We start from the raw sequence: 17,407 nt of genomic DNA on the forward strand, positions 1-17,407 counted from the left end.
CATTGCTACCTGATTTTTAGAATTGCCACCTAATTATTTCTTGTGGCAAAAGTTTACCACTAGAATGAAAAAGTATTTCAATCCCTTCAATGTCATAAAAAACACAGATAATTAATGTAATAAAAACTAAACAAATATTTCTTTAATGTAAAAACTATCATGAACAATATCTTGATTTGTAAAATTAGGAACTCCTGAATGCCGAGAAAGCTGTTGCTACACTTGAGATCATAAACTGTTTAAAAGTTGCTCAAAGTGGCTACAAGATTTTTGATTTGGTTAATGAGTTGGCTAATCATTTTGGTGACTGAGGGGAACCCTGCAGTTTATGCACATACCCGTGGTAGCAGTAAACTAAATGATACTGAAAGTTTCACATGGGCACAATTGACATAACACCGGTGGCCTATTATATACTTACCCTTGGTGCACCTACCTGACTTGCCTACTTAACACAAGCTACCAGGTCATGATGACACACAATGACAATGTACCGGTGTTGTCTTATTGGAATACATTACATGTCCCCCAAAAATTTAATTTGTCCCCATTAAGACCTACTATGGGTCACTGTGTCCCCATGCTAGCAAAAGCTGGCCAAAACACTGTGCATGTATACGTTATATTAGATATTATTTTTGATACACAGAATAAGGAACAAATTTATAAGTAAGTTACAGCTACTGTTTCTTTAAATGACATGAATAAAACCATACACATTATTTACTCCTTAAATCATCTGAAATACAGGGCAAGTGAATTTTTCTTCCGGACAAGTGAAATTGAAGATTCACTTGCCCTATGGCAAGTGAATTTTTAAAAAATTTTCGAGCCTGTGATGAGTGTATGTTTGCAAATTCTTGGAAGTTGCATGGACTTTCAACTCTATAAGGTTTACTTCATCGTGTATAACTACAGTACATCATGCATGTCACAAACCAATGAGTATATGTGTTGTCCCTTCAGATACATCCATGCCACAGATGAGGAGTTTGCTGCCTATCAGTGTCCGATATTCAAAGGCTGTGTGATATGTGTGACTGGTTTGGAGAGTGATAAACGACGAGATGTCAGTCTCTTGACTCAAGAACACGGTAGGACTCTCAATTCATGCATACCTATTCTCAATCCATTCCCTTAGAACCCTATTGTAACTGAATTTAATGTTACAAATCTGCCATTAATTCTCTCTTCTTAACCAAAGTTGGACTGAAATTAATCTTTCCAATTCCCAGACCGCTTTTCTGTACCCAAACTGGGATGAAATCAATTGTGTAAATTCCCCATCTTCAATGCCCCTCCTCGCAAATCCCTGTCAGACTGAACTCAATCATGAAAGGCTCCCTTCTGGTTTCTCCTATCCTCAAGCCATAGTAGGACTGATCTGTCCTCGTCTGCATGACTTTGCTTGCTATTAATTTTTCATGAGATATGACATCAAGAACAGGGCGACAGCAGAGGCAGCATAACCATTAATAAATTGTTTCAGAAAGTCTGTGCAGCACGAATATCCTTGTGCCCCCAAGGCTTTGCTGTAGTCAAGCTCCATCGGCATTACCATTAAATATGCAAACTAGCAATTATCTTTCATGTTATCCCTTTATACCTTTCACGGCTGACATATCCTGGTGTGATCAACATTGGTAGGAAATGTAATCAAGTTGTGTCCAGCCGTTCTCAATGTATATCGTTTTTTTTTCTAAAATCATTAATTATGCAAATTAGCAAAAAGTATACAAGCAACACACACCAAAAACTAATCAGTTCTAGCCATTTGCTAACTGAATCTATGTACCAGACTTGATTATGATCTGATAAGCTGTTTTTGAGATATCGGGCCAATAGACAGACACACACTCAGACACACAGACATCACTGCGACCTAAGTTCACGTGTGTGAACACATGAGCTAAAAACACTGCTGTAATATGTATCTTCATTAAATTGCCGATGTGTGTTCTATTTAAGTACATGACAAGCAGATCAAAGTACTGAATTCATATCATGTTTATTTAAAAGCAATATTCTAGGGCATTCTGCAGAACTGCAGCCATTAGGTGTTACTGAGCTCTACACCGATGCATTGTGGGATGTGCATCATGCATTGAGGTAGGAAGACTCCTCCATGGCATATGCGCATGTCCAGTGAGTTAATACCACAGTAATAATTACTTCAGAGTGAATTTTAAAAATTTCTGATTCCTTGTATTGTAGGTGGAACATACTCCGGTGAACTCAGACAAAATCAATGTACTCATCTTGTGGTCGACAAGCCCAAAGGTAAGTAGATTTTCCATCAGATTCGAACTCACAACATATGACACCCAGACACCCAGTCATGGAATATAATAGTATTATTTATCAGTATTATGGTATTACAAAGAGAATGAAAAGTGCAACACCAGTATTTATGTATCCTTTAGCTTTGCACAACCCTCAACTGCAGGTATGTAAAGTCCCTAAAGGCCAATCTGAGACCATAAACTTGGATTCCAAGTTTACCAAAAATGCAGTTTTGGACCAGTGCTAGATTGTTTTTACGATCCGAAGACCAGTCCTAGACCATTTTTGCAGGGACTGTCCCAGATTGGGATTTTGGCAATCTGGGACCAGTCCAAAATTATGTTTTGGAGTCTTGGACTGGTCCCCAGATTGTTCTTTATCTGCCATCTGGGACAGTTCGACATTGCATTGTTTTTTTTTCATTTGGCACCAATACTAGGCTAAACTGCATCACAATAAAGTAAATCATTATACTCCCTACTTCTGTAACCTATGGAGTTTTGTTGTAAAGTAAGTTTCGGTATCAGGGGATGCGGAGTCCAATAACTTTGACGCAGAGTCCAATAACTTTGACGCGGAGTACAATAACTTTCGGTGTTATTGGACGCTATTTGATGTTTGGTACTTGGGTTGTTTCTTTCTTTATGAATTCAATAGTATGGTTTTCAGTCCCCACGGACACCGTCCGGGGGGACTTATAGGTTTGGTCATGTCCGTGCGTGCGTGCGTCCGTCTGTCCGTCCATCCGTCCGTGCGTCCGTCCGTCCGTTCACGCAGATATCTCTGAGATGCCTGGAGCGATTTATTCAAACTTGGTACAAGCATTACTTAGTATGTCATACAGATGCACGTCAATTTGTTTGCGATACGATCCAATATGGCCGCCAGGCGGCCATTTTATTACGATTTTTTCATGTACACAGCCATAACTCAGGCATGTTCCAACAGATTTTATGCAAAGGTGGTACAAGGACATTGACCAATGTCATAGATATGCACATCAATTTGTTTTGTGATACGATCCAATATGGCCGCCAGGCGGCCATTTTATTACGATTTTTTCATGTACAGAGCCATTACTCAGGCATGTTTCAATCGATTTTATTCAGAGTTGGTACAAGGACATTGACCAATGTCATAGATATGCACGCCAATTTGTTTTGTGATACGATCCAATATGGCCGCCAGGCGGCCATTTTATTACGATTTTTTCATGTACAGAGCCATTACTCAGGCATGTTTCAATCGATTTTATTCAGAGTTGGTACAAGGACATTGACCAATGTCATAGATATGCACGCCAATTTGTTTTGTGATACGATCCAATATGGCCGCCAGGCGGCCATTTTATTACGATTTTTTCATGTACAGAGCCATTACTCAGGCATGTTTCAATCGATTTTATTCAGAGTTGGTACAAGGACATTGACCAATGTCATAGATATGCACGCCAATTTGTTTTGTGATACGATCCAATATGGCCGCCAGGCGGCCATTTTATTACGATTTTTTCATGTACAGAGCCATTGCTCAGGCATGTTTCAATCGATTTTATTCAGAGTTGGTACAAGGACATTGACCAATGTCATAGATATGCACGCCAATTTGTTTTGTGATACGATCCAATATGGCCGCCAGGCGGCCATTTTATTACGATTTTTTCATGTACAGAGCCATTACTCAGGCATGTTTCAATCGATTTTATTCAGAGTTGGTACAAGGACATTGACCAATGTCATAGATATGCACGCCAATTTGTTTTGTGATACAATCCAATATGGCCGCCAGGCGGCCATTTTATTACGATTTTTTCATGTACAGAGCCATTACTCAGGCATGTTTCAACCGATTTATTCAAAGTTGGTACAAGCTTATTGACAAATGTCATAGCTGTGCACTGCAATCTGTTTTGTGATACAATCCAAAATGGCCACTGTGCGGCCATTTTATTACGATTTTTTCATGTTCAGAGCCATAACTCAGGCATATCTCAACCGTTTTATTCAAATTTGGTACAAGGACATTGACCTATGTCATACATATGCACGTCAATCTGTTTGTGATACGATCCATATGGCCACCAGGCGGCCATTTTATTACAATGTTTTCATGTACAGAGCATTCCTCAGGCATATCCGCATGTTTCGACCAATTTTATTCAAACGTTGGTACAAGGACATCGACCAATGTCATAGCTATGCACATCAATTTGTTTTGTGATGCGATCCAATATGGCCACTGTGCGACCATTTTGTTACGATTTTTTTCATGTCCTGAACCGTAACTCAGACATGTATCAAGCGAATTCATTCAAAAGTATTTTTATCACAGACCTAATGAAGAGGACTCTATCCTCTCTGAGGACCGTAATCAAAATACCCATTAACAAGTGGGGACTGTGTCATCAACGATGACTGTTCATTTTTGACCCTTACTATGATGAAGTAAACTTATATTCAGATTCAGTTTTCCCATTTAAGTACACAATTATTTAATATGGATGTTGTAACAAGAACTGGTGGATTTTCGTAGACCTTTGGCTTAAAGCATGGAGTTACAAGTCTTGCTTATTGTGCCTCCATGCTTGAAGCAAGGTCAGTTAGAGCAAATCTAGAGCTCCGTGTGCAGAGGAAGAAGATGCCAATGTCGTGTCTTCATTTGGCTGGATCAATTTATTTGTATATGCTGCAGTAAATGTAATTATTTTTGTATGTGTAATTAGCATGACGTTTAATTTGTTGTTGTTATGTTGTTATAATTGTCAATGTTTGTACACTATTAGTTTTTGAAACAAGGAACAATTTATTCCTTGCCAAGTGGTTTGATCATTATTTGTTCATTTCTTAATAGTGCTGTTGTAGCTATTCTTTTTACCTTTTTTGTTTCCTTTTGAAAAAAATGACATTGGTTATTGCTAATTTAGTGGCTCTAAGCACTGAAGAGTGCTCCAAGGTACTTTTCTGGTGTTCTATTGAATGCTGTCGGTGTCGCTGCTGGTGTGTCAGTGAAATCCTATCTTGATTTCAGTGATTGGAATGTGTTTGAATATCTAGTGAGTTTCTTTGCCCTCACTTTATCACCATTGCTTCTGAACTAAACTCTGCAATGACTTTACCATTTTCTATATTCTCTCATGTTTAGGTCAAAAGTATGAATTCGCCAAAAAATGTAAAATACATTGTGTTACCTCAAAGGTGAGTGTGCACACTGCCACGAAGTGGATCTCAGTATCAACTTCTTTCTGTCCCTGTTCTTGTTAGAATATTTTATTACAATAACGTTTGTTGTGGACTATTGGGTTGTTACTCTGTATACCAGCTGTGAAATCCCCCTTTCCTAAATGTACATGTATTTTTAGCATGATTTGCAGTGTGATTTTGTGTTTTATAGCATGAACACCATAAAGTTGTATTGTAGTAATGTATAGAATTCGTGAAATCCTACCAGTACATGCAAATAATTCATAGTTGTCAGTCTGAAGGTGGCTAGAGCAGATATTACAACCTAGACCTGTCATCTTCTGACTTTGGTTAAAACATGTAGTATGCATCTCGAAAGTGAGAGACTATAATTTTTGCGCAAACTTGCCTCAGTGAAACTTTCAACTATTCTTTTACCAAATCAAGAATAAAAATCGGGGGTCATGGTGCAAAGTGTGGAACTAGAGACGCAAATTACCTATCATTTACTGATATTTGCAATCCTAAATGGCCTCCGGCCCTGTGCCAACTCTTTGCAGAAACAATTTTCAATTTTCAAGAAAGTAAGACGCTGAAAATATTTCCTACTCAAAGAGGTTGTAAATATTTAATAAGCCCCCATAAGGTGTAGAGCAGAAAAGAATTATAGGCATTTGAAAGTCAGAATATCTGACCTTATACCTATTTGTTTTCATTAGACTAAGTTTGGATTGATCTGTGTGAAGGAAACAGTAGTGAAGGTTTATGTCAGTATCATGACCAAAAAATTGCCATGGTTAGATTGTTTTGCTCACAAATTGTAAATGGATTACAAGTTTTGTTTTTCTCACATCAGTGGTTTTACGACAGTCTAGAAAAGGGAGCGTGTCTTGATGAGAACCTTTATGCTGTGGAAGACAATGTGAGAATTGAGCAAGGGAAATTTGTGAGACCAACATCGACACCAAAGAGGAAATCAAGACAGCAAACATGTAAGTGCAGTACGGCTTCAGATAACATTGCCTTGAATATTTGCAAGTCTGTTAAAATTATGCCAAAGCAGAGGGCATTTAGCAACAGGAAAACTTTGAGGTTAAAACCAATGAAATTATCTTCAATTTACCACAGAGCTAATGTCTACTGTGTAGAATTATCTTTTTTCTCATTGTGTTGTATTTTTTTTGACAGTGAGCAGCATTGGTGATGTGAGTAACATCAGTATGGCTTCTGCCATCAATGATACCATCATGTCTGTAGACCTACAGGCTCCATCTCATGAAAATTTGTTCCTAGATGGATGCAAGGTGAGAGACACAAATCTGTTCATCTGACTAATTGCACAAATAGAGAACCCTCAAGTTTCACACTTGATGAAACTCTGTCTAGCCAGCTGGCAGACTTCTTGTTGGACAAACGGACAGATGAGACAGACCAGTTGACAAACAGATCGACAAACAAACCACTTGATAAACATTGGCTGGCAGATGGACAGACAGTTGAGACAGACCAGTAGACAGATTGAAAAACCAGACCAGTAGACATATTGACATTGATATACAGGTGGTGAGAAGAGACAGAGGATGATGACAGGCGTACAGGTAGAAAGAAAGACTATTCAGAAGAGTTTCTGTTTTTGACAATAGATATTCCTGTGTGGTTTCACCACGGCAGAGGTTGACAGGTTGCAAAGAATCATCAACTTAGGGGGTGGTTCTCGATTCAACCAATTAAAGGACAGCATCAGTCATGTTGTCATGGGAACAAAAGATGATAACATCATCAAAATGATCCAAGATTCAGAATCAAGGTAAGCAAATTATTGCATTGTTGGAAATAATAGAAATAACTCATTGTAGAGCTTGCTTTTGATTCATGGCATAAAAGTTCAAATTACCTCCTCAAAATATTTTCTTCGCCACATTTTAGTTGTCAAAGTTCTATCATTTTAGAACCAAAGGAGCCCATTTTTCTTCTAACATAGAATTCAATAAAAGATGTAAATGGTGTAGGAAAACTTTGTCAATAAAGTACAAATCATAGATATAAATCACGCAGTATGAAGAAATTTTAAATCAAAAAATCATGTAAGCAAAACTTGCTGCCTCTACTTGAAATAAGAGGCTATTCTGCAATTACCCCGGTACATGACATCTGACAAAACTGTTATCAGGGCTTTTATATTTGTCAGTTATGTTTTAATGCAATGTGATTGAAAGGATGATAATTTTTTTATTTTAACATGAAAGCGTTTTTGTTTGACAGGCCATATTTCCTAACTGCTCAGTGGCTGGTTGACAGTTATACTTCAGGCGAAAAAATGGAAGAACAAATGTATGAATATATGACACTAACAAGGTACACACACTTTTAATATTCTTTAAAACAAATGCGTACCAGGGTATGTATCTCTTTGGTAACTTTCTGGTCTCAATAGATAAACAGTTGCGTCAAAAGATCCAACATGAGGTAAACTAAAAGCCAAGGCAAAGGACTGAGATAAATCAGTCATTTCTTATGTGCATCAAAACAATTTTCACAATAAATAAATAAACTCAATAAATAAAGAATCCAACATGAGTAAACTTCTTGGCATTTATCTCAGTATTTTCTATCATAATACAGTATTGTAGAGGAAGATCATGGAAGCACTGAGAGTGTACCAAAGGCTAAAACCAAACAGAGGAATAGCAGTGTCAGAGAAAGTCGGGTTGGTGTGGCTGTTAGTCATAAAGAACAGGAGGAAGATGGTGATGAAGATATAACTCTGATGGAACAGTATCTACCCCAGAATGCCACAGGTATTGAAATTGTTGGTGTCACAGAATACCACCTGTTCATATTCTGTGATATTTTTTAAGAACTTTATTATTATACATCTTACATTCATGACTGGGGTGTCAGCTTGGCTGTGCAGAGAACATTTCCTGCAATGGCACAACAACTGTCTGCTGTCCAGGGTCAGTAAGGAGCATGATTCTGTGCTCAGATTCTTCGGTAAACGTATTCATTTGTATTAACCCTTTGATTGCTGTAATTTTACCCACCAAAATTTTAGTGTAGCATTTACCAATCTTTATGAATTTTTCTGTATTTATTTTGATAATTTTGGATAAAATGGACATAACATTTCACTGGGTACAGTTGATCAAAATTTTTGCAAAAATCTGACAAAATTGACGGGATATATTTTGTAAAGGCGACAAAAAATTGACTTCAGCGCTCAAATGAGCAATGTTTGAGCATGCAAATCAAACTATGGAAAATACTCATTGGCCTAAACTTTTGCATTATGTTGCTTCTGATAGCCCTTGCAATTAGACAGTTATGAAGACATAAACAATTCCTTACAATTGTCCAATGGGTTCATTGAAACTGTTCAAAATGAAGTGTGCATCAAATGCCCGGACACAGTCAACATTGACAAGGAATAGACATTCCCTGCAGTTATTAAAGAACAAACTTCTACTGTTCTCAGTGATATATGGACAACAATAATTGATATTTGTAGCATCTGTTAAAAACCAGAATTCAGGAAGGCAGTTTGAAAAAGAAAGGAGATGATGAAAGAATTTTAATGATATATACTTTGAAATCTGTACTACATTTCAACAGAATGCAATATTATCATGTTATAGTCATCTAAAAGGATAAAGAGGGCCATCAGCAGTTAAAGCTGATGCAAACATAATTCCTTGGTTTCAGTTAAGACTGTCTACCTACCCCCTAAAAACTAAAGTTCTTAATATGCAGCGTCAGCATGATACCTTTACTTACATGTACACACCCTCCTTCCGGTGGACACCATATTGCAGTACATGTCCACATAGTAAAATACTGCGGCTACGTAATACTCAACTTCAATTCACGATTTATTATGTTTTAAGGAGACAGAACATTTTAATATATTTTTTATAAAAGAATATTTGACACAGTAAGTTTCCTATGCCAAAAAAACTTCAGCTTGTCAATTCTTACCTTAACTTTGCATCTTTTCAGCAGCTCTGTCTTTTACACCTCTGTGCTTTGTGGTCTCTCTGTTCTTGATGAACGCGATGATAGTATTGTGTAATTGCAGCAAATTGCACTTGGTAACATCAGAGGGCTGAAAGCCACAAATACTTGTGTGGCACCGAAGTCTGGAATCTTTCCTCTTTTTCTTGATTCTCTCCATCTTTGTGCTTTATGTACTAGTAAGTTGTGCCTCTCCTGATGAGACTTTGAGTTGACCACGTATTTACATCCATGGACTGAATAAGTACATTTTGTCTTTGCATATTTTTCGTTCAATGCTTGAAGAAACAGAGGGTCAGGAAAAAATTCAGAAGCCATGCGATTTTCACATCCACAAAACAGAAATGAGCTCTTTCCCCATCCCCTAAAGGGAGGAATTTCGTTTGTCCTGTGTCAGCTTTAATTAGTCAATGGTCCCTAATGTTTTATACGTTATTTTTTTATCTTTCACAGTTGAAGTAGGTAACTCGTGTGCTGGACAAAACAAAAGCCAAGAAGTTGATGCTGATGACACCGCAGATAATGTTGCCATGGAAGCAGAGGATGCAGATGTTACCATGGAGCCAGCTGCCAATGATGCTGATGTTGCTATTGAGCCAATTGGCAATGATGTAGATGTTGCCATGGAGCCTGGGGATGGAAATGAAAATGAAGAGGAGGAGGAAGAGGCAGATGAGACAAATGTTGAGGGAAATAATAAAGTGAATCAAATCTTCTATGGAAAGACTTTTATCATTATTGGGTTTCCAGATGAACAGGCGGATGCTGCTGTAGAAATGATCACTTCACATGGAGGTAGGTAACATTGCATGCATCATTGGCTGTGGTGAACAATGTGAAGCCACTAACCTGCAGTCTTGGTCCTCCCTCACAGAGCTTTCAGATGATGAAGGAAAGGGATTGTACTACTCATGTATGGCAATTTTGAAAAATGTCTAATTTTGATTTCTTTAGGGGCAATCTCAATAAGACATTAAGGGCTGACAAGTATGTGGTATTTTTCTTTTTGTGAGAATACTTTCATGAATTTTGTTAAAAACAATTTTGTTTATAAACAACACTCCCTTATGTGTTCAAATTTGATGTTTCTTAGGGGCCGTCGATAATAGAAGCTGACGCACAAGAAACGTAATTCCTTCGTTTTACTTGAAACCCCCTCCCTCCCCCCACAAAACGAAAGTTCTTATGCAAAATCAATTTCATATTATGATGCCGTTTCTGACAAACCCACTCGCACCTCTCCAATCCACATGCCTATGAAAAAATACCGGAAGTGCACATTAATTATTAAACTCCACTTTACGCGTATCACGTTTTAAGACACAGAACATTTTAATGTATGTCGCACGTAGGAAAATGTTTTATGTACATGTTTCACGTTGAAAAAGCATACAAGTTTTATTTTATATTTATGTCTTTTTTTGTCTTTTCTTCGTATTTTGTGGTCATTGTGTTCTCGATGAACGCGAAGGTAGTATTGCGTTCTCACTGCAAAGTCGCACTTCGAAAACAATAGACAAAAATCCTTATGCGATTTTGACACACACAAAACGAAATGAGCTTTGACCCCCTCCTCCCCCCTAAACGAAAGAATTACGTTTGTCGTGCGTCAGCTTTTTATTATCGACGGCCCCTTAGTGTGTTTTTATGTTTGTCAACTTCCCAAGGGTGTTTCTTTGGGCAGAGACTCTCCCTTAAAACAACCCTTCGGTATTGGCTTTATAACTGACAGCACCATCACACGACTATAAATGGCATATGTTAGGCAGCCAAACATGTCACCGGTTCCTACTGCACTTTAAACTTCAAAATGGCAATACCTACAAGTGACCTCAAGGAACATATCACTGGCGTTTTTTTCCACCAATAATTTGACCAACGATCAAAGAAAGCAGCAAGCTTGATTTTATATTTAAACGGGAACATGTCAGTATTACAAGCATAACTGGCGGTAGCAAATTGAACTTGTGCGGTAAACATTTTGGCTAAAATGCACTGTCCACTGTCCCTCCACCCACCATGGTGCCATGGTCTGACCTACCAAAACAGTGATGTGTACATTTTGTGTTCTGAGTCTTCAGCTTTGTAATGAACGAAGTAGTATCATAGATCAGCAACAATAATTGTCACTGTTAAACTGTGACGCTACCAGTGAGAAAGACAATTAAATCAAATCACTGGTACCAATCAGTTTGAACTGTAATGTGTCTGGTGAGAGTTTTCAGTCAAAATGAGCCAATGGAAATTGCTCACTACAGTCACGTGTGAGTTTGATTTGAAACATTTTATGGCCAAGGCCAAAGCACAATTTGATCTGGCAGTGATTCACCCTGTATCTGAAGATAACAAGATAACTTAACTATGACAATAAACGGGCAACATGTGTATAGTATCACTGACAAAGAGAAACACAACATTAGAAGTTGCCTTTTTTGGTTACATTTCTGTTAATATCGCACACAGCGTTTGGAAAACACATTGGCGGGGGGAATAAATGGTGTTTGAAAAAGACATCAAACGTGTTAGTTTAATGTGCAAGTCTTGGGAAAGTGGTACTAGCGTAAGTGCACCGCGCTCACAGGTCAACGTAATTCAGTTATGAATTCTTGACCACGGTCAATCGGGAACTTGCGGGTTGCACGTCATTTTTGCGTCACACTGCCGTAAGAACAAAATATTGAAGTGTGCATTTTCAACCTTTACTCCAGTATTCAAAGTTTCAACATTATGTCAATGATAAACACTAAGTTGTTCTTTGTCACATAATTTCTGCATTGTTCCCTGTCCTGTGCATAGTCAAATGATAATTCACCACACTCGCGTGCGCGAGATGACAGTGACGTCACTCCTCGGTCAAGAATAGCAAGTAGGGATGCGCTGAAGGTTTTATGTCTGTCAATACAACCAGCATTTGATAAATAAAAACGATCTGTTAGCTCAAAAAACAGGATGCGTGGAACGAGGTTGCCAGGTTGGGCGAGGGTATAATAGCGTTGATCGCGATTTCGGGTTTGTTACTAAATATAGCCGCACGTGCGTGACTTTCGGACAAATAAGCTGAAAATTCGGACAAATTTGTCGTTGTATGCGCGGCTGTTGTCGCAGCTTGTAGTTTCAGTCATCAATTCATACGAATAAGTGTGACGCTAAATAGCCTTTCTAACACTCGCAGGTTTTATTTTCGTCGTTTATGCGGAGAATGCGGACAAATGTTTATTTATGCATATTAATGAGAGAGACAGTGACGTCATTTGCGATCAGCGCTATACATCTGGGACCTTATGTTGATCACACGCAACAAGAGAGGTACGTAAATCACATTGGATGATAATAACCCGATTTTGTCTGAGTGGAATTATATGTTCCGAGAAAAAGTGATAGTATTGATATTATATGTAAGGGAAGTTGAGTGTATGAATGGTGGTACGGGAGTTAGACGGCAACGGCGGTATGATTCTTAGCGAAATGAAGGTACATTACATACATTATGTATTGATTTACGGAAGGACGTTGTGCGTGGGGACACGGTCCCCCCTTGTGATCAAATGCAGTTTGTTGTTTGCATGCTGAGAAGTGCCAAGTAATGTCTTGTTGTGTTCTGTGTTTGTGGGGCATGGGAGGGTGAAAGGTAAACTCACGGCTGTAATGTTTGTATAAGAAGCAGAGACAATAATGTGTGCAGAAATGTGAGTAATGTGGAGAAGAGGTGAATAAGTGAATTAATGAAGGTATAATGTGTGATAGAAAAAGCGAAGTTGAAGCAAGTTTCAGGACCACTTTGTAGAGTTAGTTATTGGTATGTAGAAGCCGGTTTCACAATGAATTGGCCAGCCTATATAATGTATTGATTCAAGGGACAATAGCATGCTAACAGACCCTATTGTGATATGATTGTATGTGCTAACATGGTAATGTCATTAACCAGTGTGCTGTTGTGAGTAATGTGTACACTTATGGTGTAGATGTGTTGACTGAAGTTGAAAATTGGTATTATGACACATGACAAGTTACATTTGGTGCATACCTTTGCTGAACAAACTGGATATGACACAATTGAAAACATGAATGCCAGATTGTACTGTTGTCCATGTATTCATGGAAGTAGTTGTTACTTAGGTACAAATTGATTGTGATGGCAGTGGTCATGGCCGCTGCTCAATACAGGAATGGTCAAAATGGTACTTTTGTGTGTAACAGAAATCAGAGTTATTCACATGCAGATAATAATTCTTGTGATAACTGATAAAGATGTTGTAGTTTTTCATTTGCCTGAATTATACGGACAAAACATGCACCTGTACATTAGTTCAAAGGTTTGTATTGAGTGGCTAATTTGTGATATGAAAATTGTTTGTTCATATTTGTGATAGTGATTCCTAATACACGTGTTAGAGTTGTAATATTCTTGAAATTACTGACTATTGGTAAAAATATATTTCAGCAAGAGTCTTGGTAGGTGTGATATGGACCTGATGAATGGGTAGTATGGTATGTGTGTAGCTAAAATGTTATTTTTTGTGAGCTCATATTTGGTTTTATATATAAATACAAAAAAGAGGTTATATGATGAGTCTAAGTGGTTCTTATGTCTGTATAGTTGTGGGTGGTTGCGGATGTATGTCCGTCACACATAAAGGCTCCCATACTGCCAAAGCTACCGTCTCAGTATTTGGTGTACAGGTAGATGTAGGGGTTGAGATGTGAATGTGTTCAAATGAACACATCAGTGTCAAAAATGTGCAAATGAGGTAAGAAAAAGCGAAAATCTGAAACAGATTGAAAAAGGCGTACTCCACTGACTTGAGTCATTTCCTGTCATTGTTTATGAACTGTTACATATTAACAGACCTGCTGAAATCATAGACAGTAGAGGGGAGGAAGACCGTCAGTAGAGGGGAGGAAGACCATCTATGGTCAAACTAAGAGGGGCTAGCTGCCTTTCTGCTATGCATGTTGCTAAATGACCTCCAGTACCTAAAATTTCAGACCTTAATTACTTTTGTCATTCTTGTTTTTCTGGTTTGAATAGTTATTGTTGTTTTTCTGGTTGTACTGTGCAGAAATCATTGTCATAACATCAATGTAGAATTTTCCTGCACTGAACAGATAGAAACAACATTTATTGTTGATCTTTGGTACCCATAGTGGTATGTACCAATTCTGATCAAATTTGAGCGACACCGTATAATTGCGGTATTTTTGTTGAATTTGAGAATATCATGCAATCATTGATTTGTGAAGATACCAGCAGCATCAGGGCTAGCTAAGATATTTTCCTTACCACTATCAATGTGTGGTATACTGGTGAATTAGTGTAGATTGACTGCAGTTTGCAATGACCTTTGAATAGTCTGTTGGAAGTGTCATTGATATCGGAAGATTGCAATATTGTAAGGGAATCTGATGAGGATAAAACCATGTATTGTAGCTGTACAGCATAGGTGTATTAGTGTAATGTGAAGAGTAAATAGTAATTGTCAAAGGCAAATGTGACAGAATGAACAACATTGTTGGGTGTTTTCAAACGTGTCCAAACTTGAGAGGTACTCCAGTGTGGGAACATACTGTAATGTGAAGATGAATACAAAAGTTTGAAATGATTAGGCAGGGGACAAGGACATTCAGACACCAACAAAGTATACTTACATGGTGAACAGAATAGTTTGCAACCACCACAAACATCTTTTGGTCATGTAAAATATGCTTGTTCTGAAAATTTAGCTGTATTAAAAATGAAGACATGTGCACTACACAAGTTTCAACTGCCTGTATGTGTTGTTGTTTCTGTTATGTATGCCCAAAATATTGCAATTTGCAGAGTATTCACAGTGCATGTTGAAGAAGGGGTAGCATGCATTGTTGAAAACAAAGAAACATTTTCAATGTTAAGAAGAGATGTCAGTCTTCAATAAGCAATACATGTAAAGAAAAATTGAACATTGTGTATTTGTCTAGGAGGCAGAAGTGTTTAGTAGAAAAATCACAAGTACATTGGTTTACTTAATAAAATTTGTAGAGCAGTGTACATTGGATTTATGTTTCTATTTATGTAGGTATATAGGTGTGTGTGCATGCATGCATGAACGCTGCCTATATGTATGTATGCAGGTATGTATGAAAGGATGGATGATGATAATATGTATATGTGTGTATGAATATTGAAATGTATGCATGAATGTACATATATGAACATATATACCATTATGTATACATGTATGTGTGCAATCATGGATGTGTGTATTTTCTAGCGTGCATGCATTATAGATGCATGAAAGGATGTACATGTATGTATGTATATATGTATTCATGCATTTGTGATTATAGTTATGCATACAAATGTGTATGTTTATATACACATGCCGTATCTCTGTGTGTGTGGTTGACATATGACTTCATGTGTAAGTGGTGTATATGTAAGTACATACTTTGTAGATACTATGTATGTGATGTATGGTTAGGTGAACACACTGTTGAAATGAAGTTCTCATGTCTGTTTTCAAAGGAGTTAGTAATGAAATTCAAGGTACATGCTTTGTATATTGTAGATGCCCCGCACTAAGTATTGGAAGAAGAAAAGAAGCTGGAAGAAAGAGGATCCTGCCCTCTCAAACAACAGGATCGTATCCATAGAGGATCCTGACCTTTTCCAAAACAGGACCCAACTCATAGAGGATCCTGACCTTTTTCGAAACAGGACGAAAACCATACAGGATCCTGACCTTTTTCAAAACAGGACCAAACTCAGAGAGGATCCTGACCTTTTCCAAAACAGGACAAAAACTTTGCAGGATCCTGACCTTTTTGAAAACAGGACCAATATCCATAAGGATAAGAAATTGAAACAAATGTGTAAGGACCTAACATGTACAGAAATCCATAAGGATCAGACATATAAGCAATGCCTAAAGGATGAGACATTAAATGAAGTTGGAAATGATGAGACATGTCATGAAGTGCATGAGGAACAAACATGCAATCAAATCTGTAATGATGAGATGGTATATAGTGTTTCAAACATTGTTGATGACTGTAGGGAACATGTACATGCAAATGGCATTTGTGATGATGTAATAGTTGATGAACATGAACAAAAGTGTAACAATTACAGTGAAAAGATTGAAATATTGTCATGCATCAGTTCTCATGAAATGCAAAAGGACTGGAGAACTAATGATAAATTTGAAATGGACCAGAGAATTGCTGGTGCAGATGAAAAGGAGGATGGATCAAGAAATAAACATTGGAAAGAATGTTACTACAGCAAAGCAACTACCAACACCCCAGATGCAAAGAATGATGATGTAATATGGGTAAGTAAGAGAAGAGAATCTAAGTACCCATTCTGTCCTTTGACAATAAGTGTGTGCCAACAGTTGTGTGTCAAATTTGACATAGAGTATGAAGGTAATGTTGGATTTGTTGACAAGGTTCATGATATTGAAGTTGGAGAGCCATGTACACTGAAATCAATTCAAGGTGATGGCAATTGTTTGTTCAGAGCATTGTCATATGCTATCAGTGGAAGTGAGGATAATCATAGGACAATAAGATTGGCTATTGTAAATTACATGTTGCTTAATAGTGATGTATATGATGGTTATATGGGAGAGGAATTCACCTCTGTTTCACAGTACATCAGTAAGTCAAAAATTCAAGAATGTGGTGTATGGGGAACAGAAATGGAAATAATGGCTGCTGCAGCATTGGTTGGCAAAAATATATACACTTATTCCTCAAATGAGTGGCTGAAATTTTCGTGCAGTTTCATTAATAAGAACAACATTGATACAGGTGAAGGTATATACCTGAACCATCTCAATCAGAATCATTATGAATTTGTTGAGTGCATTAAGTCACCATATTCTATAGTATGTCAGTTGACACATATGTGTGATCTAAATGTGGCTAGTGTTAGTTTGACCAAGGAACATAGG

The 17,407-nt window shown here is 37.6% G+C and overlaps 1 protein-coding gene across 3 annotated transcripts in view; it reads left to right on the forward strand.

Annotated features, from left to right (window-relative positions):
- The window catches only part of LOC139124587 (DNA topoisomerase 2-binding protein 1-A-like), a 41,225-nt gene that overhangs the window by 8,290 nt on the left and 15,528 nt on the right, over positions 1-17,407 (forward strand). For 2 of the 3 annotated variants that reach the window (XM_070690723.1, XM_070690724.1), the window contains exons 7-15: positions 967-1,094; positions 2,215-2,280; positions 5,425-5,477; positions 6,319-6,454; positions 6,651-6,766; positions 7,106-7,269; positions 7,725-7,817; positions 8,085-8,260; positions 9,927-10,268. In XM_070690723.1, coding sequence (XP_070546824.1) covers positions 967-1,094; positions 2,215-2,280; positions 5,425-5,477; positions 6,319-6,454; positions 6,651-6,766; positions 7,106-7,269; positions 7,725-7,817; positions 8,085-8,260; positions 9,927-10,268 — 1,274 coding nt within the window. Of the gene's footprint in view, positions 1-966; positions 1,095-2,214; positions 2,281-5,424; positions 5,478-6,318; positions 6,455-6,650; positions 6,767-7,105; positions 7,270-7,724; positions 7,818-8,084; positions 8,261-9,926; positions 10,269-12,645; positions 12,777-17,407 lie in introns of those variants that run through there. The other variant, XM_070690722.1, reaches the window with a different exon arrangement.

This window comes from Ptychodera flava (genome assembly GCF_041260155.1).
Source record: "Ptychodera flava strain L36383 chromosome 23 unlocalized genomic scaffold, AS_Pfla_20210202 Scaffold_24__1_contigs__length_23054250_pilon, whole genome shotgun sequence".
Classification (NCBI taxonomy): Eukaryota; Metazoa; Hemichordata; class Enteropneusta; family Ptychoderidae; genus Ptychodera; species Ptychodera flava.